The sequence below is a fragment of the Balaenoptera borealis genome (genome assembly GCF_965194805.1).
Source record: "Balaenoptera borealis genome assembly, chromosome: 7".
NCBI classification, from domain to species: Eukaryota; Metazoa; Chordata; class Mammalia; order Artiodactyla; family Balaenopteridae; genus Balaenoptera; species Balaenoptera borealis.
This window is the reverse complement of record NC_138864.1, coordinates 116,587,785-116,615,379: the sequence shown is the minus strand read 5'-3', so window position 1 is coordinate 116,615,379 and position 27,595 is coordinate 116,587,785. Positions and strand designations below refer to the sequence as shown.

The 27,595-nt window shown below is 46.6% G+C and overlaps 1 protein-coding gene across 5 annotated transcripts in view; it reads left to right on the top strand.

Moving 5' to 3' along the window:
• The first annotated feature begins 600 nt into the window (after positions 1 to 600).
• The window catches only part of DENND2A (DENN domain containing 2A), a 101,400-nt gene continuing 74,405 nt past the window's right edge, over positions 601 to 27,595 (top strand). The window contains exons 1-2 of one of the 5 annotated variants that reach the window (XM_082400270.1): positions 601 to 884; positions 26,957 to 27,058. In XM_082400270.1, the coding sequence (XP_082256396.1) occupies positions 26,985 to 27,058 (74 nt within the window). In that variant the 5' untranslated portion in view covers positions 601 to 884; positions 26,957 to 26,984. Of the gene's footprint in view, positions 885 to 13,661; positions 14,085 to 26,956; positions 27,059 to 27,595 lie in introns of those variants that run through there. The other 4 variants (XM_082400273.1, XM_082400274.1, XM_082400271.1 and 1 more) reach the window with 4 other exon arrangements.

Below are 27,595 nucleotides of genomic sequence, written 5' to 3'. Positions count from 1 at the left end.
TTTTGGCAGTCCTAAATCGTGCCCATCTGTGTTCCTCGATCCTTTGTCCGACGCAAGTGGGGGCAGCAGGCACCGTAAAGTCACTTGTCCTCTGGGAAGGTTTCCTGACCCCCTCCCGGTTTGGGAGTCTTGTGCCCCGCGCTCAGGGCCCCTGGGCTTTCACTGATAGTGCCAGGGTGTCGGCGCCTCGGCCAGACTTGGAGCTGCAAGGGGCAAGGGTGGCGGCTGACTCGTTGCCTAGGGCGTCCCAGCCCCCAGCCCTGCGCCTGAGCCCTAGTAGGTGCCCCATAAACGCGTTAAAAGACTGGAGTGAATTGAGGGTAGGGAGTGTCGCCGCCACTCCGGCGCATCTATCTCATGGTCTCAGTCCCCGGCGGAGCGCGTCGCGCGGATAAACCCCGGGCCCGGTGGAGACGGAGCCTGCCACTTGGTGGTCTCCAGCAAAAAAAGGGTTAAGCCGCCATCTCCCCACCCCCCAAAAAGGGCGAAGGGAAGAGTCCGGCAGAAGGTCCTGTTTACTGGAGCCGCTCAAGTCCGTGCGGCCCTGGGAGAGGCGTTGTCGTGGCAACGGGCCGGGCGCCCGCCAGCTGCGGATGAGCTCACCGAGCGGCGGCGGGCGGGGGCCGGCGGGGCGAGCGGCCCGGCTCAGAGCCGCCGCGCCACCAGGAGAGGAAGGGGCCGCCGGCCGAGCCCGCCCTCTACTCGCCCACAGCGGCGGCCGGGCGGCGGGGACGCGAGCGGAGGGCGCCGGAAAAGGCCCGGCCGACACGAGCGCGGGGGGCTGCGGGCCATGGCGCCCCGGGCCCTCGCCGCCCGCCGCCCCCGCCCGGCCGGGCGCCCCCGAGCTGCGCCTCGGAGCCCACGGAGCCTCGGCCCGCCAGGAGGTAGGGCCGTGCCGCGGGACCGAGGAGGGGACGCGCGGGGGGACCGAGGAGGGGACGCGCGGGGGTGTGGGTAAGAGAGGAGACGGCCGGAGCTACCCCAACCCGGAGCTGGGAAGTGGCTCTTTGCAGACCAAAGACTGGGTTTCCCGTGTGCGGACGTGGGGACCGAGGCGCTTGAGCCCGACCTGTGGGACTGGAGCAAAGTGCTGTCCGGACGTCCTTCCGGGAACTCGGGAGGCCGTGGTCCCGCGCCTGGGAAACCTGCAGAAACCGGGCAGAGCCCCCTCCCTGCGCCGTGCTCGTCCCAGGGGCGCGGGAGAGAGAGAGACAGAGACAGAGACAGAGAAAGAGTGTGTGTGTGTTTTTACAGAAAGAAATTTGCAGTGTTGAGAAAGCAGGGAGGTAAAGATGACTGCATGATCTTATTTCTCCCACTTTTCCCCTCAGGATGGAGTTGGGACCAGATGGAGCCCAGGGGTAGTCTCTTAACACAGGATATAATGATATTTAGGAGGGTCACAGGGAACTGGCTTCAAACCACTGAGGAGAGCTGGACCTCAGCGGAGGAATCCTGTCCTTAAGGGTATCGGGTGGGAAAGCCGGACATTGCCTCCAGGGGCAGAGATTGGGAAAAGGGAAGTGCACTGACTGTTTTTAGCCAGCTGGTGCTGGGGAAGGAGCAGACGAAGTTATAGCTGGTGTTGAGATGCGCTTCAGGGATGCAACTTCTCTAGTGTTCTGAATGACACAGAGTAATAACAGCCCCAGGGTTATAATAGGCACGCTGCAGTAATTTTGCTATTAAACTCTTACACCTGCAGTGGTTACTACATAAAAGAAAAGAACAAAATCCTTTCTGCTTGCACCATCAAGTATCAAACACACCAAAGGAGTGGAGTAGACCCTCTTTGGGGTGGACCGCCTAGGATGAGCAGAATTCTACAAGAAGTCAAGGGCAAACAGTAACTGTTTTTAGGAAGGGCAGTGAAAAGGCTGGCCTTCAGTCCTACTATTCCGGAAGAGGTGAACCCTGCCTGTGTCATGCATTCATTCACTTAACAGTTCTACAGCTCGACATGCTAGGCGTTAGGGACAGAGTGATGAATAAGATATCTCCCTTCCCTCCAGGCACTCACCATCCTAGCTGGGTAGTCAAACAAAAAATTAAATACAGTCTGCATCTGGCCCGGCCATCCATGCGTGCTGTGTGCTAGGGGAAACCAGAGCAGGGCTGCCCAGCTCAGGGGAAACCCACAGAATAGGTAAGGTCAGGCTGAGCCCTGAAAACCTTTTCACCAAGAAAGCAAAGCAGAGAAGGTTGTTTCAGGCTGAGGGAACAGCGTGTGCAAAATCACCAGGTGGGAGGGAGGAGGACAGGCAAGTGTGGGGAGAATTCATGGTTGCAGTTCCCAGAGGGAAGAAGGATCTCGCTGCAGCAGGGACCATGGGATTGGTCTGTATCTTAGAAAGCTCACTCTGCTTGCTGGGTGGAGGCTCAGAGGAGGATGAGACCAAGGCCTTGCAGCACCCAGGCTGTAGTTACTGACGCGCAGGATGACCGCAGTGGTGACGTGGGATAGAAAGAGCCAAGAGATAGAGAGGTGGGACCTGGTGACAGACTTGGGCACAGGGTCAGATAACTTAGAACTAAATGCAGAAAAGCTCAGGAGAAAACAAAGCAAAGCGAAAGGAATGAATATTTTGAATGGCCTGAATTTAGCAGATTATAACACTTGGACCATGAATTTGGCTATAAGTTTTCTGGCAGCTTAGAGACAAACAAAAATACACTAGATTGCACAGTTTTGGATTTTGGACAAGAGAAAGCACACAAATTCAGCACAAATTTTTTTCCTGGAATTGAACTCCGCTGGGAATTTGTCATGTGGAAGTTTGTGTAAAGACTAGAGTGACATAGAAAAAGGAATTTCATTGTCAGTGTTACAAAAGATGGGAAGATAAAATTCCACATGACCGTCTTCCTATATCATCTTCCTGTTATGACTTGGGGACATACTGCATTTCTGTGGGGGGCTGAGTGCCAGCTCGGGCCTGTGGGCAGTCGTGATGCAGGGCAGTGAGGGCCTGGGGAATCCTATATGGAGGAGCCCATGGGCTCTCAAGTGTAGGAAGAGGTGATACCTACTTTGATGAATGTAGAGAGCACAGCACCCCAGGTGCCCACCATGAAGGGGGAAGCAGGCACATCCTAGTATAGCCCACAGACAGGTGGGCTGAGACTGGTCTGGAGAAGGGGTCTGGTAGGGCAGAGTATTGGGAGGGTTGCCTTCGGAAATCCTGACCAAAGAGAAACAGAATGGGAAGAGCATTTCAGGATTCCATTCAGCTGGGTGGGTCCACTTCCCCTAGTGGTCCAGGTCTTTCTGCCCTCAGACCTGATGTTAAGGCTGCTTCTAGGGGTGGGGAAAGGGTGGGACTCAAGACACCAGAGGTCCATTCTACTGAGGTCAGGGAGGGTGGGAAACTTCTTTGCTGCAACATAAGGAATGTTGCAGAAGAACCGGGAGTGAGGGCTGGGAGGTAAGGCTCTACACTCAGTCGCACATCTCCTGACCAGGCCCTTCCCGTTGGTTTCTGCAGAAGGGTGAATCTGCAGAATCTATGTCAATGCATTTCTTTTTATTTTTTATTATTGAAAAGGGGTTTTAAAAATAAATTTGTTTATTTATTTATGTATTTATTTATTTTTGGCTGCATTGGGTCTTCGTTGCTGCACGCGGGCTTTCTCTAGTTGCGTCGAGCGGGGGCCGCTCCTCGCCGCGCTGTGCAGGATTCTCACTGCGGCGGCCTCTCCCATCGTGGAGCACGGGCTCCAGGCGCGCGGGCCTCAGCAGTCGTGGCACGTGGGCTCAGCAGTTGTGGCTCGCGGGCTTGGTTGCTCCGTGGCATGTGGGATCTTCCCGGACCAGGGCTCAAACCCGTGTCCCCTGCATTGGCAGGCGGGTTCCTAACCACTGCGCCACCAGGGAAGCCCTATGTCAATGCATTTCTGATGTGCCCTCCGAAGTTTAAACCACTTCTTGTCAGCTGTAGAAGTCTTAACACTGAGTAGGTGTGATACTCTACTCCATCATGCCTCCACATCACAGTTCTTAGCATTTTAAACCCAGGGAACACATTACACATTTAAATGCTGGGGTCAGGGGGCATTTTTTAAACAAGTGATTCCTGGGCTCTGCCCCAGACCAAGTAAATCAAAATCTCTGAGAATGGGCCCTGGGCGTCAGTATTTTTATAAGGCGCCAGGTGATTTTAAGGTACAGCCAAGATTGAGAGCAGCTGCTTTAACAATCACCTCGAGGGCTCATTACAGCAGGGGACAGAAACCTCAGATTGCAAAAGCAAGGACCCCATAGTATTTAAAATTTGGAAGCCTGTTACAATGAAATCAACTGGCTAGTCAGCCTTCAACATCAAGATCTAAAGCCATCTTGAGCAGATACAGATAAGGAGGCTAGTAACAAACACATTTATGTGAAGTTTTGTGTGTATGTGTGTGAAGCACTTTTTTTGAACAGAAATTCTAAAAGCATAATTACAAGCCTTCTACAGTTAGATCTGTCTGGTCTAATACTATCATATGCAGTGCTGCACCACAGCCAAAACTGAAAAGCCTCAGAACCTTTCTCTTTTTGCCTAGGACCCACATAGGTCTATCTTTTTTGAGTGCTGAGCCTCTGAGTTTTCTTTCTACTTCCCTCCTGATATTCAAGTGTATGTATTCTCTGACCTCTGTCTTCCAGATTGGAAAGAAGCTGGGAGAATTCATTTGCAATTTAACTTGCCTAAAGTCTCAATCAAAAGGAGTGAATCTCTAAGAGTTGAATTTCAGTAACTCTGACAGGATAACAGGGGAAATATTTTGAGGCTCCATGGCTTTCCCAACAACCCTCAAATATACCTCGCAGGCAGTTACTTCTTTGGCTGTGGGCAAAGTTGACTCATCCTCCCCCACTATCTCTGGAATCCAGCCCCCTTATTTTGCTTCCTGAGGGTCTGTGGAATGTCTGACAGTTACTCATGAGTGACAAAGACCCCTGCTTGTGCCTCGTGTCACTCCCAGTCTCCTGTGTCCAGGCATGGTCCCTTCTTCCTTCACCAGAACCAGACAGCTGCCACAGGTACCCTGGGCTCTCTTTGAAACCCCTGCACTGGCCACCCAACAGAGGGACTCACAGGCACCACTGCCCCTTTAATGATGGGAGGCAAGTCAGTGGCGGGAACTGAGGTGAGTGATTCTCTACATTTGACATCCAAAAGACAGCAATATGTCGGGAAGCCAGCGTCAGACCATCTTTTCCCCTCGTGGTAAAATCATTGTCTGATTTGGACAAAATTTATCCAAACTCAGTTTGCCTAGAAGTTAAGCCCCTGCCAGCTGGAGCCCAGAATTGCTTTCTCTTTGGCTTCTCTTTGACACGTTCATCCTTGGCCTGTGGTGGGCTGAAAGAGGGATGAGCCTGAGACCCCCTTTTCCAACTGGCTAAACTACTAAAAACCAAGTTATGGTTTCCCCCGCCCCCAGCCTTAGGGAAAGAGGGGTGAGTCACCCTCGCAGCAAGCTTAGGGAAGAGGTTAGCTTCCCTCTGTATTGGGGAACCAGGAGGTTCCATGCTTCCCTTCAGAAGGAAATGAGAGCAGGATTGAGCTGGAGAATGGGGACAGGACAGGAAGCTGTGACCGTGACCATGACCCTGACTGTTCTTCCATGGTACCCAGGCCTTCCAAGGGCTGCATGTCTTATCAGGAGGGCTGTCAGACCAGTTCAAGCAGAGTATCAAACGCATTTCCTTCTGTTTTGTTTTTTTTAAAAGTGTGCTTTAAAATTTTAGGATTACTTTTATATACATACTTTTATATACACATATATATTTATATGTAAATATGAAAGTTATCCTTATTATAAAACTTTTGAGCAATACGTAAAAAGAACACAATGAAAAATGAAAGTTTTCCCCATACTGACTCCCTCCTCAGAGGCCATCACTGTTCGGTGTATGTACCAAATCCCCCAGACTTCTTTTCTTTACACGTAATATATTATGTTTGTTTGTTTGTTTGTTACAAAAATGGAAGCATGCTATCATAACTGAACAGTATTTTGTGAGAATAATTCCATGTGGGACATACATAGTCCTCTCCTTTCTAACAGCTGCCTAGTCTTCCTTTGTATGGATCGATTTCATTTGTTTAACACATTATTTATTGATGAGCAATTAGTTGTTTCTGATTTTAGCCACAGCTAAGACTCCCCAGCACTCGTTCCAACATTTCTATAAGATGAATTCCCAGAAGTGAAATTGCTAGGTTAGAAGATTTCAAAGCCAAATGCATATTGAATATATCTGTGCCCAGTGATGGATGTTTTAAAAATGAGATTCTGATACTCAGTCTTAAAATATTGTAAAATATTATTACTTCTCTCTCCCCTAACCCAAGTGTCCCCACCCTAGTTCCCCACTGAATTTACTATGAATTTCTATTTAAGATAATACGAAAATTAAAATTCATAGTGTGGTAATTCATAGAGACAATCTATTATTTTGAGTTTTGTTAAATTTAAAAAGGCAACATATTAAAACTAGAGTTTCTAAGAAATTTTTTATGGTTTATAGATTGTCATCCAACAAACTGTCCCAATATTGTCTCTTGCTGTTGGTTTCGTGTACCCAAAATCTTGATCCCATATAACCACGATTTCACATAATTGTGCAGGCTGAAACCTGGGATGGGTGGGCTGGGTTATACACAAGAGCCAACCCAGGGAAATAATCCAAGGTGTCTCCCTCTTTCTTCCTCACTTTTCAGAAGGGAAGATGTCATAGGGTTGAATTTGATTTAACCCTAAGTTCTCTGCAAATCCACTGTGGATAATGGATAGGGTAACCATATATACAAAGTGCGACACTTGTAAAGTAAAAAGGGAGCACTAAAGATAATTGATATACAGCAGGCCTCTCCTGGGACTGTTCCTGCAAACTGCCACCTGGTGAAGGATTGGACATGCCCATCCATTCTCCCTGCTGGTCCAGGTGCATTGACCTAGGGACATGGTTCTGTGCCATCCCTCTGACCCCAGCCTTTCTCAGCCCCCCTAGAGTAGAGGTCTGAGTACAGGGAAGGAGGAGGGGGGCAGGTGGCTAACGCAGTGCTGTGTGTCAACTCATTCCCACTAAACGAGTCAGAGGAGACAGGTACCACTTCCCTGCTCCCCGCAGCTCTCCATGGAAGAAGTAACAGCTGCCTTTCCCCAGCAAACTGGAACCATTAAAGCAAGACATTTGTATAATTTTATTTGTGCTTCTCACGTCCCTGGGAAATACAGGCTCAACCGCCCCGGATGACCGAGCAGAGGTATTTGTATGGAACCACACCGCAAATCAGGATTAAAACTGACCTTGCATGGTCAGGAGAGAAGTTAGCTGGGGGAGAAGCCATAGAGCACCAATTTGGTCACTGGGCAGGAGCAATGGGACAGCATGAGACACAGAACTTGCATCCCCTACAGCTGGAGTGGGACCAGTTTCTCAGCCACAGACTTGGTCAGAGGGGTGGCTGGGAAGACACGGTGGAGCTTCCCACCAAAGCAGCTTGCCGGGGCACTGGGCTTCTGCCAGGGCAACGTCTCTAGCTCACTGGGGGCTCAGAGGGATTTCTCCATTTGATACTCTGAGCTGGAGGTGAGAGTTGTTCAGATGTGAAATGAAGTGTGTGGTCATCCAACCCCAAGTATAACTCCCTGGCAGCCTGACATCCTTTACATCTGGTCCATTTCATTATCTGTGTTTGTGACAATCAACAAACATACGCAAGCTCCCAGGACATCAAAAAGGGACCAGTAAAAAAAAAAAAAAAAAAAAAAAAAAAAAGGGACCAGTGTTCTGTTTACCCGCCAGCCAAACTGATGCATCTAATGGGATAGAAAAACATCAGAGAGGAGAGGCTCCTTGATGCCTCCCAAAACGATGAGACGTGGAGATTCCGGCACCGCAGAGTCAAGAGAGGCTCCTGTCCCAGGCTCTCCTTTCACCTGAAGGCAGGTCAGTCAAGATCCCTGGCCTAGGACAGAGGGAAGAGCGACAGGGAAAAGAGTCAGAGGCTGCTTCTAGGCACACACACAGCCCAAGTTCAGGCTGCCTGTTGACTGGAGGGCAAGAGAAGGAGAATGCTGCTTTCAGGACGGGGAGACAGAGCACCTGCAAGAGCTCCTGGGGCGGGTCCACAAGCTCCTCCTCACATCCCTGAGGTCTGGCCTCCATCCCTAACCATCTGTGGAGACTTTATCCCGTTACTCATGATGCAGTCATTGAATAGCTAGTTTGCTGTTCTCATTGGGTTTTTTTGTTTGTTTGTTTGTTTTAATTTATTTATTTTTGGCTGTGTTGGGTCTTTGTTTCTGTGCGAGGGCTTTCTCCAGTTGTGGCAAGCAGGGGCCACTCACTATCGCGGTCTCTCGTTGCGGAGCACAGCCTCCAGACGCGCAGGCTCAGTAGTTGTGGCTCACGGGCCTAGTTGCTCCGTGGCATGTGGGATCTTCCCAGACCAGGGCTCGAACCCGTGTCCCCTGCATTGGCAGGCAGATTCTCAACCACTGCGCCACCAGGGAAGTCCCAGTTCTCATTGTTTTTGAGCTTCCTAATGTATGCAACTCTCCTGACCCGGGTCACAGTCGATATAAAACTGGTATGGTGACACATCTATGCCACTTGTCAAAACGCTGAAATGCTTCTCTACTGGTTGGTTAATAGTCACTCCCGGTGTCCCACAATCCTGGGAGCCCCTAGACCAGATCCAGCCATTAAAGGGTCAACAGTAAGGCCACTGCAATTGGCTGGTGTCCGAGCCCCACCTTTGTGAAGTGTTTTGAAGAATCGCTCCTCCCCTGAGACACCACACCATCTGGGTTGTCCTAATTGTCTTTGGAAAAGGAGATCTTCACTGATTTCCTTTTCTTCTTCGAATTCAACAAGCATTCGTACCACACCCACGATAGACCAAGATCTGATCTAGACATTGCAGAGGAATAAAAAGAAGCCCAATGCAGGTGTTCTGTCATCAGACCTCCCTGTCCGGTTGGAAGGCCCAGATGAAGAAACATTAAAAAGAACTGAGTCAAGATCTGGGTAACAGGGGCAAAGTGAGAGTCACCCCTACACCTCAATTCTTCACTGTCTTCTTTTGCTTCACTTTCTCCCTCAGAGAGCTTGTTCATGCTCACTGGTTCTTCAGCTGCGTCCCCAGTTTACACCTCCAGGGTTGTGCTTTCTCCAGACTCTTAGATCTCTACCTCTGACTGCCTGCTTTACACATTTCCTGTTTTTTTTTAAAGGTCTATTTTAAAGATTATTTTTATTTATTAGTTTTTAAAAAATATTTATTTATTTGTTTATTTAGGTTGCGCTGGGTCTTAGTTGCAGCTCGAGGGCTCCTTAGTTGCAGCATGCAGGATCCTTAGTTGCGGCATGTATGCAGGATCTAGTTCCCTGACCAGGGATCGAACCCGGGCCCGCTGCATTAGGAGCATGGAGGCTTACCCACTGGACCACCAGGGAAGTCCCTACACGTTTCCTCTTGAATGTACAAAAAGAACACGTATGTTTATCACGTCTCCTCTTTACGTTCCACGGAGAGCAAACCTTACCTCCTCTTTCTGATTCCAGAACGTCTCCAAGTCTCATCCGCCAGCCCCTTCCATCCTCCTCTCTGTGTTTCCCCCTCACACGTCCCAGAGTAGCTGTCCCACCATCAGTCTTGTCCGGGGCAGGGTGCACCGTCCCCTTTTCCTCATGCCCTTGCCTCGCCTAAACACTCTCCCAGCTGTCGGAACCCAATCTATCAAAGGGCCACCAGATTCTGCCTCTTCTCTGAAGCAGTCCATGACTCCTGACTTTCATTGCCTGCCTCTAAATTCCTCCAGTTATATTTACTTCATAACATTTACCACTGTAGTTTGAATTTAGTCCCTAAGCCACCCTCACATTGTGGTTTTTGTTAAACGTGTGGTCAGGCATTCCCCGGACTGCTCTTGTCTTTTCGTCTTGAACAGTTGTAATCTTTTCTTGCTGGTGGTTGATCGGGTTGGCATCTTTTATCCCTAGCTCTAGGGCAGGGACCATTGCATGCGTTGGTGGATTTCCCAGCAGCACCTCGCACGGAGTACCGTGCTCAGCTCCTTGATTAATCTTACTAATTAATTTCAAATCCATCCATGCCGGCTCAGATTAGCTAAATAAAACCATAGGGGAAAGACCATTGCCCATATCTCAAAGCTTAGCTAAATAAAACTGAGCACATTCCCAGGCATTGTGCAACTTCTAAGTATAAAACACCAAGCACAGATAGTAAACAAACAGAAACAGGGCCTCAGCTTATAAGAAGCCAAAAAACAGGGTGGGAGGGAAGGGGAGTCAGGGCGAGCAGGCCCTGCTGATTGGTGTGGGCCCCTCCTTCCTTTCACGTCTGGCATCAAGGCTGAGCACCGACTCTACTGGAAAGGGGAGAGGGTCAGCTCCTTATCCGATTTCAAAACCAACTTTTACAGATTACATTGTAACAGTAAGGATACGTTTGAGAGGTCTTACGACTGTAACACGCTTGCAAACAATTGAAGCTGGGTAAGCAGCCCTGCGGATGAGTTGAGAAGGTGGACGATGATGATGATTGTAACAAAGTCCTGTATTTTTACTTGGATTATTTGGCAGAGTTAAGTTCGGTTCATAATAACAGAAGCCGTATTGGGCGCTTCTTACAGGACACGCACTGTGCCGGAAGTTTTACAGCTGCGATCTCCTATAAGCCTTTCAAAGCGAGCCTTTCTCGCTTCTGTCACCATTTTACAGAGGCGAGAACTAAAGGCTTAGCAAAGTAACTTGCCCAAGGTCCCACAGCTCTCAGGCTTCAGAGCTGGAATTTGAATCTGGGTCTGTCTGCTTCCAAACCCTTTGCTTTCAACGCCCGCGATGTGCCATCGCTCAAGCTCGTTCCCAGAACTGGGAGCGGGGCGGGAACGGCCGCAGCCCCCTGCTCCCTCTCGGGGCTCGGGGAGCCACGGTGCTGGCCCCGGAAAAGGGGATGGGAGATGACGTCTCCCTCCAAGATTGCTGCCTTTTGTCCAAATGTGCTGGCCGGGAGCCAGACTGGAAACTCTCTGCTCATGGAAAGAAAGAGAACAGAAGCCAGCAAAAGAGGGTGGGAAAGGGTCTGAGGGGGAGGAAGGGGTCTGAGGGGGAGGAAGGGAAGAGGAGGGCAGGAAGGCGAGAGGGAGAGGAGGTGGAGAGTGAAGAGTTAGGGGCGGCACAGCTGGAGCTGTGGGAGGGAGGGCTGCCGGGAAGCAAATAAAGCCTGGCCTTCAGGTGCATCCCCTGCAAGTGGCTACTTCCGGTGTGGTGTGAGCTTCCAGGTGTCCAGAGGCCAGGACACAGGACGGATGCCACAGGGGACCCTTCTTCCCCTCCTCAGTACTACCTGTCAGTGAGGCCAGGTTAAAAGAACATGAGGAAACCCTTCAGAGGGAAAAGCAAACCCCAAAATGGCAGCCCAAGGGCTGCCTCTGGAAGTGGAGGGCTGGCCAGGTTGTGCCCTGGTGCCACGGTGTGCCTGGAGAGGAGGGAGGAGTGAATAAAACCCAATTGTAACAATTCCCTGAGTAGCTGTTCTGTATCCGGGAGGGGAAGGCCCCTTGCCTTGCCCCCAAGGCACTCAACTTGGCATTAGGCACCTGGACTTGAATCTGACCACCTGGATTCATTCAGCATCCATGTGGCCTTGGGACAAGTTCATCTCTCCAGGCCTTGCTTTCCACATCTGTAAAGGGGAGGCAATTGTAGGGTTGGTGTGAGGAGTCAGTGAAACAATCTGTGTAGAATCTGGCCTAGAAAATATTGTGTTTGATAAATGTTAATCATTCATTCATTGTTGCAGTTTAATTTGAGGTGTCAAACATAACTATGTGAAATCTTGGGACTTCCCTGGTGGCGCAGTGGTTAAGAATCCACCTGCCAGTGATGGGGACATGGGTTCAATCCCTGGTCTGGGAAGATCCCACATGCCGCGGAGCAACTAAGCCTGTGCGCCACAACTACTGAGCCCATGTGCCACAACTACTGAAGCCCACGCACCTAGAGCCCGTGCTTCACAACAAGAGAAACCACCGCAATGAGAAGCCCATGCGCCGCAACGAAGAGTAGCCCCTGCTCGCCACAACTAGAGAACAGCCTGCGTGCAGCAACGAAGACCCAACACAGCCAAAAATAAATAAATTTTAAAAAATAACTATGTGAAATCTTAAATAAATAACATATAAATAACAATCAAAGCCAACCATGAAAGAGATACCACATGGTTATGCACATTTAGTAGGACTACCAAATGTAGATAAGTTAAAAATATCCAGAGAAATTCAGAGGAGAGAGGAAGAACTTCAGTTTGGGGTGGCCAGGGCTAACCCCAGAATTCTCTCCGGGTTTCTGAAAAGGTGGGCTCCTAGCTGACAAAAAAGAAGAAAAAGGAAGAAAAGAAGAATATGTAATTAGTGGACCCAGGTTCTCCTGGGATAGCTTCTCTATAGATACGTCAGTCTATACATTTCTGGGGAGGGGAAATGAGTGTAGAGGAGGTGAGTGAGCCTTAGGTCGACAGATGGGGTGACAGGAACCTTGGGTCCTGCTCCTGCCTCTGCCACCCCCCTAGACAGGTGACCGAAGCTAGGTGAGCCACAAAATCCTGGGCCACAGTGTGAGTGTGGTCATTTCTAGCCCTGACTTCCTCCCTGCTACCTTTGTCTGTTCATATTTGGGAGCTTCTCCATGCCAGGGGCTTTTCTAGCTTCATTATGTACCTTTTTTTCCCCCTTTCCTCTTTGAATTTCCGCAATAGACTGGGGACTCTAAGAAGAACTGTCGTTTACAGGCTGGGTTCCCAGTGACTGACGGGGTCACAAGGGGAGAGCTGCCGAGGCCAGGAGGAGGATGTGGAAGGCTGGGTCAGCCAGCGCAGGCGTCATTCCCAACAGGGTCCTGGGAGAAGGGGCTCAGCATTTCCTGAAGGGAAATGACTCCCATAAATAGACAGAGGGATGGGAAAAGGATTCGTCCATCCCTTTCCTACTGTCAACTCAGCTCTTCTTCTGGTGTTCAGACAATGCAACCTCTTGTAAATGTTTTTTTATTCATATGTGTCCCTGCTAGTGTATGTGGGAGAGATGTGAGATCTGCTTTCTTGTATATTGTAGATCCAAATAAGAGCTGAAGAAGGCATACATTCCTTTATTTGTTCATTTACCCACAGTAACCTCTCATTGTAAGAGGCCCAATGTAAGGCCAGAGTTTTTTCAGTGAGGTTTTATTCGGAAGGAAGGAAAGAAACTGTACACCTTCTGATACCATGTCCTATTTAACTTCATCCAAGAGTTCAGCAGATCTTCCTGTACTAATGCTTATAATATGCTGTTCAGGTCCTTGGAAAGATTAGGTCTCATGACATGGCTTTACTAAGACTTCAGATGTTCCCAGCACCTCCAGTGTCATGATGAATCTCCCCAGAAAGGGAAAGGGACTTCTCAATAGGGTAATAGGAATGATTAGATCACAGGCAACCTTCTGTGCCACGCTGGAGGCAAACCTAATGGGGGTTTGGTTTCCTTAGTAGCTGCAGTTGGCTCAGCTTCAGCCATATGGGTGCAGATTCATGTTTAAAACTCACACACACACATACACACACACACACACTAGCTTTCTTTTTTCGTTTTGGGAAAGTAGTTGAACATAGATTGAACATGACACTGTGTTAGTGGGGATTCTTTTGGTTGCTTAAGCAAACAAGGGTATAAAGATACCTCGTGGAACCCGTGGGCAGGAATGCAGCCTGGCCTTAAGAGTGGCTTGGATTGAGGGAGTGCAGAGCCCTCTTTCCGCCGGCATCATTCTTCTCCCCCACGGCCCAGCTCCCTCTGCTTCTTCGTCCACAGGGTGGAAAGTGGCAGCCTCACAGCGCCATGTTTCCGTGTTCCAGCCACACTACCTGGAAGCAGAACCTGATTGGCCCGACTTGAGTTAGGCCTCCTCTAGAGCCAATCAGCTCTGGCTGGGGGTGGGATCATCATTCGAACATGGCTGCCCGGCTCTCAGTGGCCTCCGTGGAGGAGGGAAGGGGCAGTTTTCAGGAAAGGGAGCCTTTTGTGAGGTAGGCAAGCCCTGGATAGTGCCTGTCAGATCTACTACCTGTTACGTTTCTGTAACCGTATGTGTTCATTTGTCGTAACCACTGTATTCTTAAGAATCCTGGTTCCTCAGATTCACTCGCTACTCTGCTAGAGATAGTGCTTGTGAAGGAGGTAATGGCGTACTAGAGCGAGGGCTTTGGGGCTACACACATCTCTTAAACTCCCAGGGATACTATTATAACTTCCAAGTATGTACCTGGTACCTGCTGCCAGATGCTTAGTCTGTCTCTCTCCCTCCCTCTCTCTATGTCTCTTCTACCCCTCTCCTTCCTGTCCCCCCTCCTTCTCCCTCCCTCCCTCCCTCCCTTCTTTCCTTCCTTCCTTCCTTCCTTCCCTCCTCCCTCCCTCCCTTCCTTCCTTCCCTCCTCCCTCCCTCCCTCCCTTCCTTCCTTCCCTCCTCCCTCCCTTTCCTTCCTTCCTTCCTTCCTTCCCTCCTCCCTCCCTTCCTTCTTTCCTTCCTTCCTTCCTTCCCTCCCTCCCTTCCTTCTTTCCTTCCTTCCTTCCTTCGGTCCCTCCTTCCCTCCCTTCCTCCCTCCCTCCCTTCCTTCCTTCCTTCCTTCCCTCCTCCCTCCCTTCCTTCCTTCCTCCCTCCCTCCCTTCCTTTTTTTGTAACAGTTTTATTGAGGTATAATTCACATACCAAAAAAATTCATCCATTTAAAGTGTACTGTTTAATGGTTTTTAGTACATTCACAGAGCGTGCAACCGTCACCAATTTTAGAACATTTTCATCACACGGCAAAAGAAACCCACACCCCTTAGCCATCACCCCCAATGCCCACTCCATCTCCTCCAGCACTAAGCAATCATCAATCTACTTTCTGTCTCTGTAGATATCCCTGTTCCAGACATTTCGTATAAATGGACTTATACAATATGTGGCCTTTTGTGACTGGCTTCATTTAGCATTATGTCTTCAAGGCTCAGCCATGTTGTAGCACGTGTCATCATTCCTTTGATGGCTGAATATTATTTCATTGTATGGGTATACCACATTTTGTTTATTCATCAGTCGATGGCATTTGGACTGTTTCCACTTCATGACCATCAAGAATAATGTGCTCTGAATGTTAGTGTACAAGAACGTATGTGGATATATGTCTTCATTTCTCTTGGGAGATGCGTTATTTCTAAGATTATGTTGGTAAAGTGCTTAATACAGTGCCTAACAGGTCATAGGATGTAACAGTGTTCATTTCCTTACCCTGGCCTTTCCAAAGGTTATGAATGAAAGCTATTTCCTGCTTGCTGCCCTTGGAAGAAAGGGGGTCAGGCCTTCAGGTTACTGTCCCCAGGGGTACTGGCATCACTGAGTAGCAGATTCTTGCATCAGGCTTGTGAGAGGTGTCGATTGGGTGGTTCTGGTTGAAGGTACTAAGAGAACAGATAACAAGGTTTGGGGGCAAAATACAGAATTCGGAGTAGAAAGATACAAATCATAAGATTCTCTATTCTGCTACTTGAACACTGTGATCCTGGGCAAGCCTCTGAAACTTAATCTTCTCTTCAAAAATAAGCATAACAAGAATTACATCTGGAAACTGGCAGGAGGCAGGGGGCTTACGTACATTATAATGTGTGTATGATGCGGAAATCAGGTGCTGTACAAATGTGTGATAAGCTCTAGGGCTGCCATAGGGGGAAAAATCAGAATTTTGAAATTACGTTCAAATCACAGCAGGTTCAGAGGGCATTTGGAGCTCTTTAGGGGATATGGCAGATACTGGTCAGATCTTTCAGGGGCTACTGTCAACCCCTCAGGGCTGCAGCCCCTCTGTGGAGCTAGTTCTTGCCTGCAGCTGGTTTTCTGGCTCTGAGAAAGACCCAAGTAATTCTCAGTTCACCAGGGCTGCAGGCACATCAGATTCACAGTGTGATCTTACTTGAACATCTTGGGGCTCTTCAGTTATTCCAGCACCATTTATTAAAAAGTCCATCTTTGTCCTAGTGATTTAAGACGCCACCTTGATCATATATAAAGTTCTATGAGTACTTAGGCCTATGTCTAGACTTTCTATTCTATCAGTCCATTTATCTATTGTGGCAGTACCACACTGTTTTAATTATAGAGGCTTTATAGTATGTTTGAATATCTGGTAGGGGCAGTCACCTCTGGCCCCCAGGTTTTTTTATTTTTCTGTGTTTTCCTAGCTCTTCTTACACGTTTGGTAATCTGGTTTTAAAGTGTTCTGTGTCCTCCTGGGAGGCCCTGGTGGAGGGTCAGGAGTGGATTGGGGTTGAGTTGTCCTTTGGACCTGGGTGTGCTTACTTCACTAAACTGGTTTTGTAAGATTCTATTTTCTTTTAGATTCATGAGCACTGAAGGCTTCTAGTGGCTGGATAACACTCATTGTCCCTGAAGCTCCAAAAGAGCATTTTAGAATACTCTTTAATTGAGAGAGAATATTAAAACGTGGTGAATGTCATTAAAGAGTATATGAGTTCTCTGTACTGTTCTTGCAACTGTTCTGTAAACTTGAAATTATTTTGAAATAAAAAAAATTAAGGTCGCCATGCTTCTGGTAACATCTTGGTAAAAGCTTTCAGCAGTCTACACAAGTTGTGTTCAGATTCTGTCTTAGTTCACATCTTGATTGACTCCTGCAAGGAAATCCAGCAAATCAGTTGGGTGTAATTCCTTACAGAATCAGTGCTGCTTTTCGTTCAGTGGTTTGTCCTTCCTTAAGCATTTAACCACTTTGAGACTATGCAAACATCTATGCCTTTCACCCATACACCCCAAAGGAAATTCAGCCCACCCTTTGAGCCCAGATCCGCAAAGGAATCTGCTGTCACCTGTTTTGCTTATCATATTGTGTTCTGTATTAAAGACATTTGTTTGCATCTTTTTTCCCTCAGCTTTATTGAGATATAATTGACATATAACATTGTGTGAGTTTAAGGTATACACGTGATGATTTGATATACATTTGTATTGTGACATGATTACCATATACCGTTAGTGAACACATCCATCACCTCACACAGTTAACTTTTTTTGTTTGTGTGGTGAAAACAGTTAAGATCTACTCTCTTAGCAACTTCCAAGTATATAATATGGTACTGTCGTGCGCATCTTATTTTCTGTATGAGAATGAAAACTCTCAGAGGGCAAGTAAATGATTTAGTTTACATTTCTCCCAGCTTCACTCAGTTCCCTGTGTGAAGTAGACACAATTATTAGTTGGAAGAATGAATTACATGACTATTTCCCCGTTAGCCATAGGTCCCCATATAATCTCTCTTTGAACCCATGGGAACATCTGTACTGGGAAGTGGTTACTGGAGACCAGGGTCCAAGCCTTGGTGGTCACTAAGGGAAAGGAGGAAATGAGAATAAAGTATCACTTACCCTTTCGTTCAGGAGATACTGTAGCAAAGCGCAACAAGTAGTGGAGTGACGGGCTCAGCCGACCCGATACCCTGCAGCTGTCGTTGTAGCTGCAGAGCGACCATGTGGCCTGTTGGGGGCGCCACAGGGCAGACCCTGACTCCCACAGGTAACAGCTGAGTTTACATTTTCCCCTGTTATTTGTGATAGTAATACTAATGCATGCTTATGACAAAAAATTTGGAAATCTATTTTTTGTTGTTGTTGAAAATATAGATAAGTAGAACAGAAAAAAATCATTCCAAGATTCTTACCCGATGACAGCTACCGTTAATCCTTTGTTACATTTCCTTCCAGTCATTTTCTTATGTGTGAGATTTTGAGTAGGAATAAATTCCTTCCCCCTGCCCCCTTTAAAACCATGTTTTACTCATATAGTATGCAAGCTTTTGGATCCTGTTCCTTTTGGCTAACATTACAACATGAGCATTTTTTCCATTTAGTAATAGTCTTTTTTTTTTTTTTTGCTGTGCCGCATGCATGCAAACCAGGGATCGAACCCGTGCCGCCTGCAGTGGAAGCTCAGTCTTAACCCCTGGACCGCCAGGGAAGTCCCAATAGTCTCTTTTTTTTAGCTTGACTTTTTTATTTACTTTTTTTTTTTTTTTTTTTTTTTTTTTTATAAATTTATTTATTTTATTTACTTTTATTTTTGGCTGCATTGGGTCCTCACTGCTGCGCGCGGGCCCTCTCTAGTTGCGGTGAGCGGGGGCTACTCCTGGTTGCCGTGCAAGGGCTTCTCATTGCGGTGGCTTCCCTTGTTGCGGAGCACGGGCTCCAAGAGTGCGGGCTTCAGTAGTTGTGGCCCATGGGCCCAGCCGCTCCGCGGCATGCGGGATCCTCCCGGACCAGGGCTCAAACCCGTGTCCCCTGTGTTAGCAGGCAGGTTCCCAACCACTGTGCCACCAGGGAAGCCCTTTTATTTACTTTTTAAAAAATAACAGCTTTATTGAGATATAATTCACATATAGTACAATTCACCCATTTAAAGTGTACAGTTTAATGGTTTTTAGTGTATTCACAGAGTTGTGCAACCATCACCACAATCAATTTTAGAAATTTTCATCACTCCAGAAAGAAACCGCATACTCATTAGCAGTCACTCCCCATTTTCCCCACCTACCCACTTCCAACCTAGGCAACCACTAATCTACTTTCTATCTCAATAGAATTGTAGTAGTCTTAAACATAATTTAATTTGCTATATAATATTTCACTGAAAGCTGTATTACAGTTTATATTACCATTATATTGCTTGACATTTGAGTTATTTGTAATTTTCAGTATTATAAATAATATAGCTATGAACATTTATGCATACATTTTTCCATATTTAGGATTATTCTTTAGGATAGACTCCCAAAGTAGAGAAATGTTTAATCACAGAACCATAAAAAGAGAGACCCACAAAAAAACCTTCAGTCTCCTTCCCAGCTCACTCAGTTAGCAAGTGTTTATGAAATTCAGCATGGTGTAAAAGGATAAAGCAATTGCTGATCTTGAAGAGCTGAACAACACTAAAAATAATCAGCTAGAGTCTAGTTCTCATCTAGATTAGAAAATGTAATATGAAGCCACAGTGATACTGTATAAGGAGTACCAGGCTTGGGCTCAAAACATAGACTCATTCCTGGCTCTACCACTTAAGAGTTGTTATATGTACTTAGACAAGTGACTTAAGTTCCCTTGGTTTGATTTCCTCATCAGAAGAATGGTAGGAGCATTGACATTGACTTCTGCAGAGGTTAGAAATAAGAAGTGGCTTCTGGCCTAGCCAAGAACAGAGAGAAGGAAGAGCAAGTTTAAATGTTTGAGAGTTGAAAGAAGTTAGAACCTGACTTCTCCAAGTTTGGTGACCTGTAATACCTAAAAGAAACAAAAGGAAGTGTCCTTTTTTACTTAAAAGAAATATTTACCTGAATTCAGATTTTTAAACCATATTTTAGCAGTATTAGCATATTTCATAACTCCCATAACTCCTACTTTTATGATTTATGGCAAACTCATAGTAACTTTTTCCAGAGAGATGACTCTAGTAGTTATCAAGCATTAACTTGGGAGGGCTGACACCACTAAAACCTTATACACACAGTAATTTAGTGTTCATATGCAAGATGGCCACCTAATTGTACTTTCTTGCTTTTTATCCTCCACAAAGTGGTGAACCAAAAGGCAACATACGGAAGTATTTCCACACTGCAAGTGAGTGAGGGGAAACACATGATTTGCAAATATTGTCAAGTGAAAATGTGTTTCCATCCTACTAAGGTGGCTAAATACATCTCCCTATGTAGGATTGTTCTGCAGGTGTGAAAAAATCCTTCCTGGGTTTACGAAAAGTGAGAATAATAAAAATCTTTCTCTATCTCTGGCCTCAGGAGCATCAAAAAGTGTGGTCCAGTCTACAGCCTCAGGCTGCTCAAGCCACAGATTCCCAGTGGCTTCACTTGTCAGACAACTGACAGGTGTAGGTCAAGAAAATACTGATCAAGTTGTTCAAAGAAACTGTTATTGTCAGTAACTGGGTATTCATACTCACAGAAAGTCTTAAAATGACTCAGATTATCTTCTCGGTCTTGAGGCCACTCCTTAGAGTGAAAACGAGCCTTGCTGTTGAAGCCTGCCTGTGTAGGGACGATCTATGAAACAGCATCTTGGAGCATTTACACCTGGGCTTGAGGGACAGGAGCAACTCACTGTGTGCTGATAACGCCTCCATCGGATTTCAGAGATGCTCTGAAAAATAGGAGCAAAGAGACACACTGGAGTAAAAGACTGCCTTACAAAGGAAGAGGGCAAAGGAGAGTAGATCTGTTGCTGACTGGCAATACCAGTGACAGGAAAATAAACTCTAGGGTTCGACTCTAAGCCTATGAATTCCCTGGGGAAGTTATAAATGCAGATTCCTAGGCCCTCTTCTAGCAGTCTGATTCACTCAGTCTGGGGTGGGGCCAGCACTCCTCACTTTTAGCAGCTGTCCCTGCTGATTAAAAAAAAAAATAACAGGGGACTTCCCTGGTGGCAAAGTGGTGAAGACTCCGTGCTCCCAAGGCAGGAGGCCTGGGTTCGATCCCTGGTCAGGGAACTAGACCCCACATGCATGCCGCAACTAAGAGTTCGCATGTCGCAACTAAGGAGCCCGCCTGCGCAACTAAGACCCGGCGCAACCAGCTAAATAAATAAGTAAATATTTTTAAAAAACAGCATTATTGAGATATAATTCACATACCATAAAATTCACCCCTTTAATACAGTTTTTAGGGTTTTTAACATATTAACTATAAGTATTTTTAGCATATTAACTATTCTGTGCAACTATCACCACTAATTTTAGAACATTTTCATCACTCTCCTCCCCTGGAAAATCCGTACCTATTAGCAGTCACTCCCCACTCCCCGTCACACAGCCCCTGGCAACACTATCAATACTTCCATCTCTATGGATTTATCTATTCTGCACATTTCATGTAGATTGAATCATACTATATTTCTTTTGTGTCTGGGCTTTTTTCCACTTAGTATTTTTTTACGCTTCATCATGTTGTAGCATGTAATAGTCCTTCATTTTTTTAAATGGCTGAATAATATTCCATTTGTATGGCTAGACCACATTTTGTTTATCCAGTCATCTGTTGAGTATAAGAAAATGGTATATGTGTTCACTCATTCAACAAATATTTCTTTTCTTTTTTTAAAATATTTATTTATTTATTTTTGGCTGCGTTGGGTCTTCGTTGCTGTGCGCAGGCTTTCTCTAGTTGCGGCAAGCGGGGGCTACTCTTCGTTGCAGTGTGTGGGCTTTTCACTGCAGTGGCTTCTCTTGTTGTGGAGCACGGGCTCTAGGTGTGCGGGCTTCAGTAGTTGTGGCATGCGGGCTCAGTAGTTGTGGCTCACGGGATCTAGAGCACAGACTGAGTAGTTGTGGCGCACGGGCTTAGTTGCTCTGCGGCATGTGGGATCTTCCCGGACGAGGGCTTGAACCCGTGTCCCCTGCATTGGCAGGCGGATTCTTAACCACTGCGCCACCAGGGAAGCCCCAACAAACATTTCTTGAACATGCTTATTTAAAGGGGGAATCTTCTGGGCTCAAAGCAGAACTCCTAGAAATAGGAAGACTTTGGTTGTTACCAGAAAAGCCATTACCTTGGCTCTGCCACAGGCTTTACCTGGCGTGTGCACTGAGGACCTGGGGTCTGGTCGTGGTGTGCAGGCACTGTTTAAGCATTTGGTCCAAGAGCGCAGGCTGTGATTTTGCCAAATGTGGCCCCCGGGTGTGGTTCTGAGGCATCATGTAGCCTTTGGCTTCCGTTGTTACTCACCTGCTTCAGGATCCCCCATCTTCTTCCAAATGTGAAAATATTGCTTTTTTTGTGAAAATAGTACCCCCCAAAAAGCTGTTATGTAAATAACTAGAGTGGCCTGTTTTAATTTTAAAAATTATTTTTGTTTGTTTGAAGATAATGAAAATGAAGCATCAAGAGGCTCAGGAAAGAGCTTCACTAAGCAGTTAGACGCAGCAAGAGTTGTGTTATGTGATTGTGCACTTTTTTTTTTTTTTTTTTTCCTTCTCAACATATTTTCTGAAAACAAACACCTTCTGGGTATACTTGCTAATAAGAAGAATGCTCAGGGAATTCCCTGGTGGCCTAGTGGTTAGGATTCTGGGCTTTCACTGCTGTGGCCCAGGTTCAATCCCTGGTCAGGAAACTGAGATCCTGCAAGCTGTGCAGCCAAAAAAAAATAATAATAATAATGCTCAGTTGAGAAAATAACTATTTTTGTTCTACCGTAATTGTTATAGTTTCTTCTCAGTTTTGTTGCCTGCTGTTTACAAGCTGATAAAACTAAGTTATTAGAATCATTAAAGCTGAAAAGCTTGTCTTTTTTTTGTTTTTTTTAAATTTATTTATTTACTTTTAAAAATAAATAAAAATTTATTTTATTTTATTTATTATTTTTGACTGCGTTGGGTCTTCGTTGCTGCATGCAGGCTTTCTTTCTCTAGTTGCGGTGAGCAGGGGCTACTCTTCGTTGCAGTGCATGGGCTTCTTATTGCAGTGGCTTCTCATTGTGGAGCACGGACTCTAGGTGCGCGGGCTTCAGTAGTTGTGGCACGTGGGCTCAGTAGTTGTGGCTTGCGGGCTCTAGAACGCAGGCTCAGTAGTTGTGGCGCATGGGCTTAGTTGCTCTGTAGCACGTGGGATCTTCCCTGACCAGGGCTCAAACCCGTGTCCCCTGCATTGGCAGGTGGATTCTTAACCACTGCGCCACCAGAGAAGCCCTTGTAGTTTTATTTGCAACACAAATAAAACCACTCAATGTTTAATTTTATTAGTATGTAATCATTTATGATCTAAACTGTATTTCTCATTCAGTATTTCAAGTCTGACCATTTTATGAATCAAGTTATGTATCATATACATTTACCTACATTTCAGAACTAACATACTAGCCTTAGAACACTGAAGGGCACTGGAAAATTATAGTTATGTATTCCTCACTCCACCTCCTCCCCTACCCAAATTTCATTGAATATACTTACACTGTATTTTCAGTTGAGATATAATTCACATAAAATTCACCATTTAAAAGTACACAATTGGGCTTCCCGGGTTGCACAGTGGTTAAGAATCCACCTGCCAATGCAGGGGACACGGGTTCAAGCCCTGGTCCAGGAAGCTCCCACATGCCACGGAGCAACTAAGCCCGTGCGCCACAACTACTGAAGCCTGAGCACCTAGAGCCAGTGCTCCAGAACAAGAGAAGCCACCTCAATGAGAAGCCCGAGCACCGCAATGAAGAGTAGCCCCAACTCGCCACAACTAGACAAAGCCCGCGCGCAGCAATGAAGACCCAACACAGCCCCCCCCCCCAAAAAAAAGTGCACGATTTAGGGACTTGTAATGTGTTCACTATGTTGTGCAGCTATCATCACTATCTAATTCCAGAACATTTCTATCATTCCCAAAAGAAACCTTTACCTGTTAGTAATCTTCCCAATTCCCCTTCCCTCTATGGATTTACCTATTCCGGACATTTCATATAAATACAATCATACAGTGCTCCTTTTGTATCTGGTTTTTTTCACATAGTGTGTTTTCAAGGTACAGCCATGCTGTAGCATGTAATGGTCCTTTATTCCTTTTTAAGATTGAGTTGAATAACATTATACTATATGGCTAGACCACATTTTGTTTGTTTATCCATTCATCCGTTGATCGACATTTCCAGATTTCATTTTTTATTTAAATCACTGTTTTTGTTTTAAGATTTGGGGAAAATCAGTTCTTCCTCCTCCCACCCCCACCATGTCCTGTGGCTTAAACATGTCCAGGATTTTTTTTATAGCAGTCCCTAAACCAGTACTATCCAAACTTCTTCTTGTAAGTGACCTTGATCACAAAATTTCTGTAGACCATGTATCACCTCCCTGTTCCCAACATAAAAACCCCACCAGAGCTAATAGGAAGAAGGTTATTACTGTTGGTGATATCAACAATCAATGGCATCTATATAATTTTTAAATATCATAAATGGATAATTAATTAATGCCCAGAACAAAATATGAACAATGCTTTATTATAAGTAGAAGCACTCTAAGAGGCCAAGCCTCAGACCATGAGTAGCTGTCTTACCGGGCCCCTGGTATTTAAGACTATGCTGGCTTCACCAGGTGGTGTTTCCTGCCTGCCTTTGCTGGTTCCTCAAATGGCAGTGGAGGGAGGAGAGCAGGCAGGCGTGGGCCAGATTCTAAAGGAGTTACCATCTCCCCGCTGGGACTCGTTGCTTCTCTCCACACAGGGCTGCTCCCCTCCCTCCTTCAGGCACCCTCAGGCTCTCCTGTAAGAACTGCTCTCGGGAAAAGATCTGATATGTCAACTGCCTCCTTCCTACTTGTGGAAAAACACTTTATATCTGTTTTAAAATCTTGACCCTTTTGGGGGGAAATACTTGTTTTTAAATTAATGATTTCACATTTAGTACCCCAAGCCCTTTAAAAAAATAGTGTTTTCAGAAATCAGGCTGGAATTTCAAGCCTTAGTGGGTAAACTTGAAGGAGTCACAAAATAATATAGCATTTTGATCTAGTAGTGTCAGTCTGGAGCAATTAAATTTTCTGTGGGCTTTTGAGACTGACCAGAAGCATCTCACTATAATCTCTCTCTTTCTCTCTCTTGAAAAAGTAAAGGTAATTCAGAGAAGTAATTAGGAGTAACATGTTGAGATGTTAGAAGGGAGTTCCTAACATTAAAAGCTGAAAAGACTCTCCCACCACTTCTTAACTTCACCTGATCCTTCCAATCAACTTGACATTGATGCCCAAAGAGAACCTTTGAGTCAAGAACAGATTTTACAGTATTCACTTTAGCAGGAAGAAAAACAAAACTTGATTATGGACTAGACTGATAAACATAATCGGCTGTAGATACCGGCATTTAAAAAATATCTTCTTCAATTTGTAAGACAGCTTAAAAAACTTACGGGAATGTTCGAATATGCAAAAAACATATGAACTTTCATGGACCACACTTTGGGAAACAGCTCCATCTTGTATTCCCAGACCTATAAAATGATAGAGAAGTTTATCTTGGTAATTTAAGTCACAGAGTTCTCCCACCTAGCAAATTAGGCTAGGCTTGTCACCTAATTAATGACCTTTAAACATCAGAGACAAAAGGGAAGTGTCCAAGTTTTGTGGGAGCAGCATTTTCCACTCTTCTGTGAATTTAGAAATGTTGGTGAGCTGATTGCTGAGTGTGCCTGGGGTTCTATGCCCCCTCAGTTCCAGCCCCTTAAGCCCACTTGAACTTGCTTTTCAGACTGTGGTATCAGCTGTTTCTCTAGAGACTGTGGTTTTCGGACTGGAAGTTATTACTGCTTGATGGGAATCAAGTTCACTTAAGTACCGTGTTGTTTAAGTGCTTCTCGGGATCTTTAACCTCAAAGTTCATACATGGTTCTCTGTGCATTAGACACAGTGGGCTTTGTGCTTTTTGAAAAAGCTATGGCTTCCTAGGGAGTATAAGGAAACCGTTCCCTTGAGGAGAGAGGGGGTTACGGGGCTGGTCGTGACCCCAGCACAGTCCCGGTGCTCTCCCCGGCGGCACACACCACGTCTTCCTCATCCTTGAGTGCCCAGACCATCCTGCACAGGGCCTGGCAGCTATTCACAGAGCCAGTGAAAGAGGATGCCAGCTCGAAGGAAGAGGGTGAGTGGGGAGAGTTGCTGCTCACGTGGAGCAAGGCTGCATCGCTGTGGGCTTGGTCTGTGTGGAGGCGGAGTGCGGACGTGTGGAGGGCAGCGGGGCGTGGCTATTACCCTTGAGTCCCCTGGGGCCTCTGCCAGATGCAGGACAGAAGGGCAGTGTCTGTCAGCCCAGCCGCACAGAGAGGCTCCAGAAGCTTTGCTGAGCATTATGAGAGGGGCAATGAGTTCCTTCCTGTCCCTGAAAGGCCTTTCAGTGCTCTTTTCCCTAACGGAGGGGAGAGACCTGGGGCCTGGCTTCTTTAAAGAACTGGGCTTGCTTTCAACACTGACATACCCCCAAATGCAGGGTGCCGCTCACTGGAAAGGGGGACAGCTGGGTTCCGTGGGCAGGCCCAAGCTCCGTCCTCCTCCCACAGTTTCTCTAGAGGTTTTTTTCAGCTCACCGTTTCCTAACCTCCCTCTTCTTTAATTTGTTGCCCGTGTTCACTCTTCTCTTTTTCTTTCTCCCTCTAGCCTCCCTTTCCTTGTTCCCAAGAGTTATATGCATGTCTTAAAGCCTAGCCCTTTGATTTCTTGGGGGGAGGGGACGCCTAGGCCAAGAAACAATAATTAAAATACCTGCACATCCTAGTAGTTAGAAAACTACTAGGCAGGTAAACCTTCCTGAGAGCGGGGATAGGAATCTTGGAAACTTGAGAAGGAGGTGGGAGAGGGATTCCTGGGAGGTTCGGTGGAAAAGACGTGAATCTCTGTACAGGGCTCCAAAGACAGTGTGGGTTTACACCCAACATGGGGGCAGCAGAAGAGTAGAGTAGCCCTGGGTAGGTATTTCCACTTTAGCAGGTGGTTTATTTCTTGTTTCAAATAAAGTCATAGCTCTTCTCTTCTTTAGGGGCTGTTAGCTCATCACAGGTTCTTACAGAGCCTTGAAAAAGTGTCAAGTTGTGCTGGTATTTATGTTTTACTTTCTAAGGTTATACGTTTTCTTAAAAATTGTGGTTACATTATCTAAAAGACACACACACACGAGAAGTGCTGGCATGGGGTCTGAATCTGGGTGGACCTCAGGATTCTGTGCCTTTGACCCAACCCCTTCCTGGGTCAGGGATTCTGTATGGTGCACCTCTGTCACCCCCTACTCCGGGGTGGAATCCACCAGAGACAGATAGTTTGGGGTGTGGGCCCTAGATTCGCTGCCGTGGCTCACTGAGCGTGCATCCCTGTTCCCCCAGGCGACTTGGAGCTCCTCTTGGTGCTGACATGATGACAGTGTGCAGGCCAGCCAAGGGCAGCCACAGCCAGACTGAAAACCTGGGCCACAAATTGGCTGACAAGTAAGAACTTTTCTCCCCGAGGAATGCAGAAGTTGGCCCGGATTCTCAGTCTCCTTCCTTTTTCTACTGCCTTTCCCTCCTCACTAACCCTGCCTCCCTGAACTAAGGGGGCATTCTTTTCCAGGTCTTAGGGGTGAGCCTCCTGTAAATCATCTCCATGCACTGCATTCAGTCAGCAGCCCAAGACCAGCGTGGTCAAGGGAAGGTCTTCCCGGTGCCCAGTGTCCGCTTCAGGCCCTATGCCCATGTATGCCTTCCAGTCCAGGGCTTATTTTTCTAACTACTAGGATGTGCGGGTATTCTAATTATCGTTGAGCCCTAAAGCTTTGCAGCTGCATCTGTCCACACAGCCTGCTTTATATTAGCAGGGTTGTTTTCTCCCCAGGTGGAGCCCTCTCCTCTGATACCCTCTCTCACATTCTGCAATGGAATGAGCAATTGCTGGGCTGTTCGCAGATCACTGAGCTGTTCACGACTGTGCATACCAGTCCAGAGCCCCTTCTGGGGCCACAGAATCCTGGAAACAGGAACTCGAGA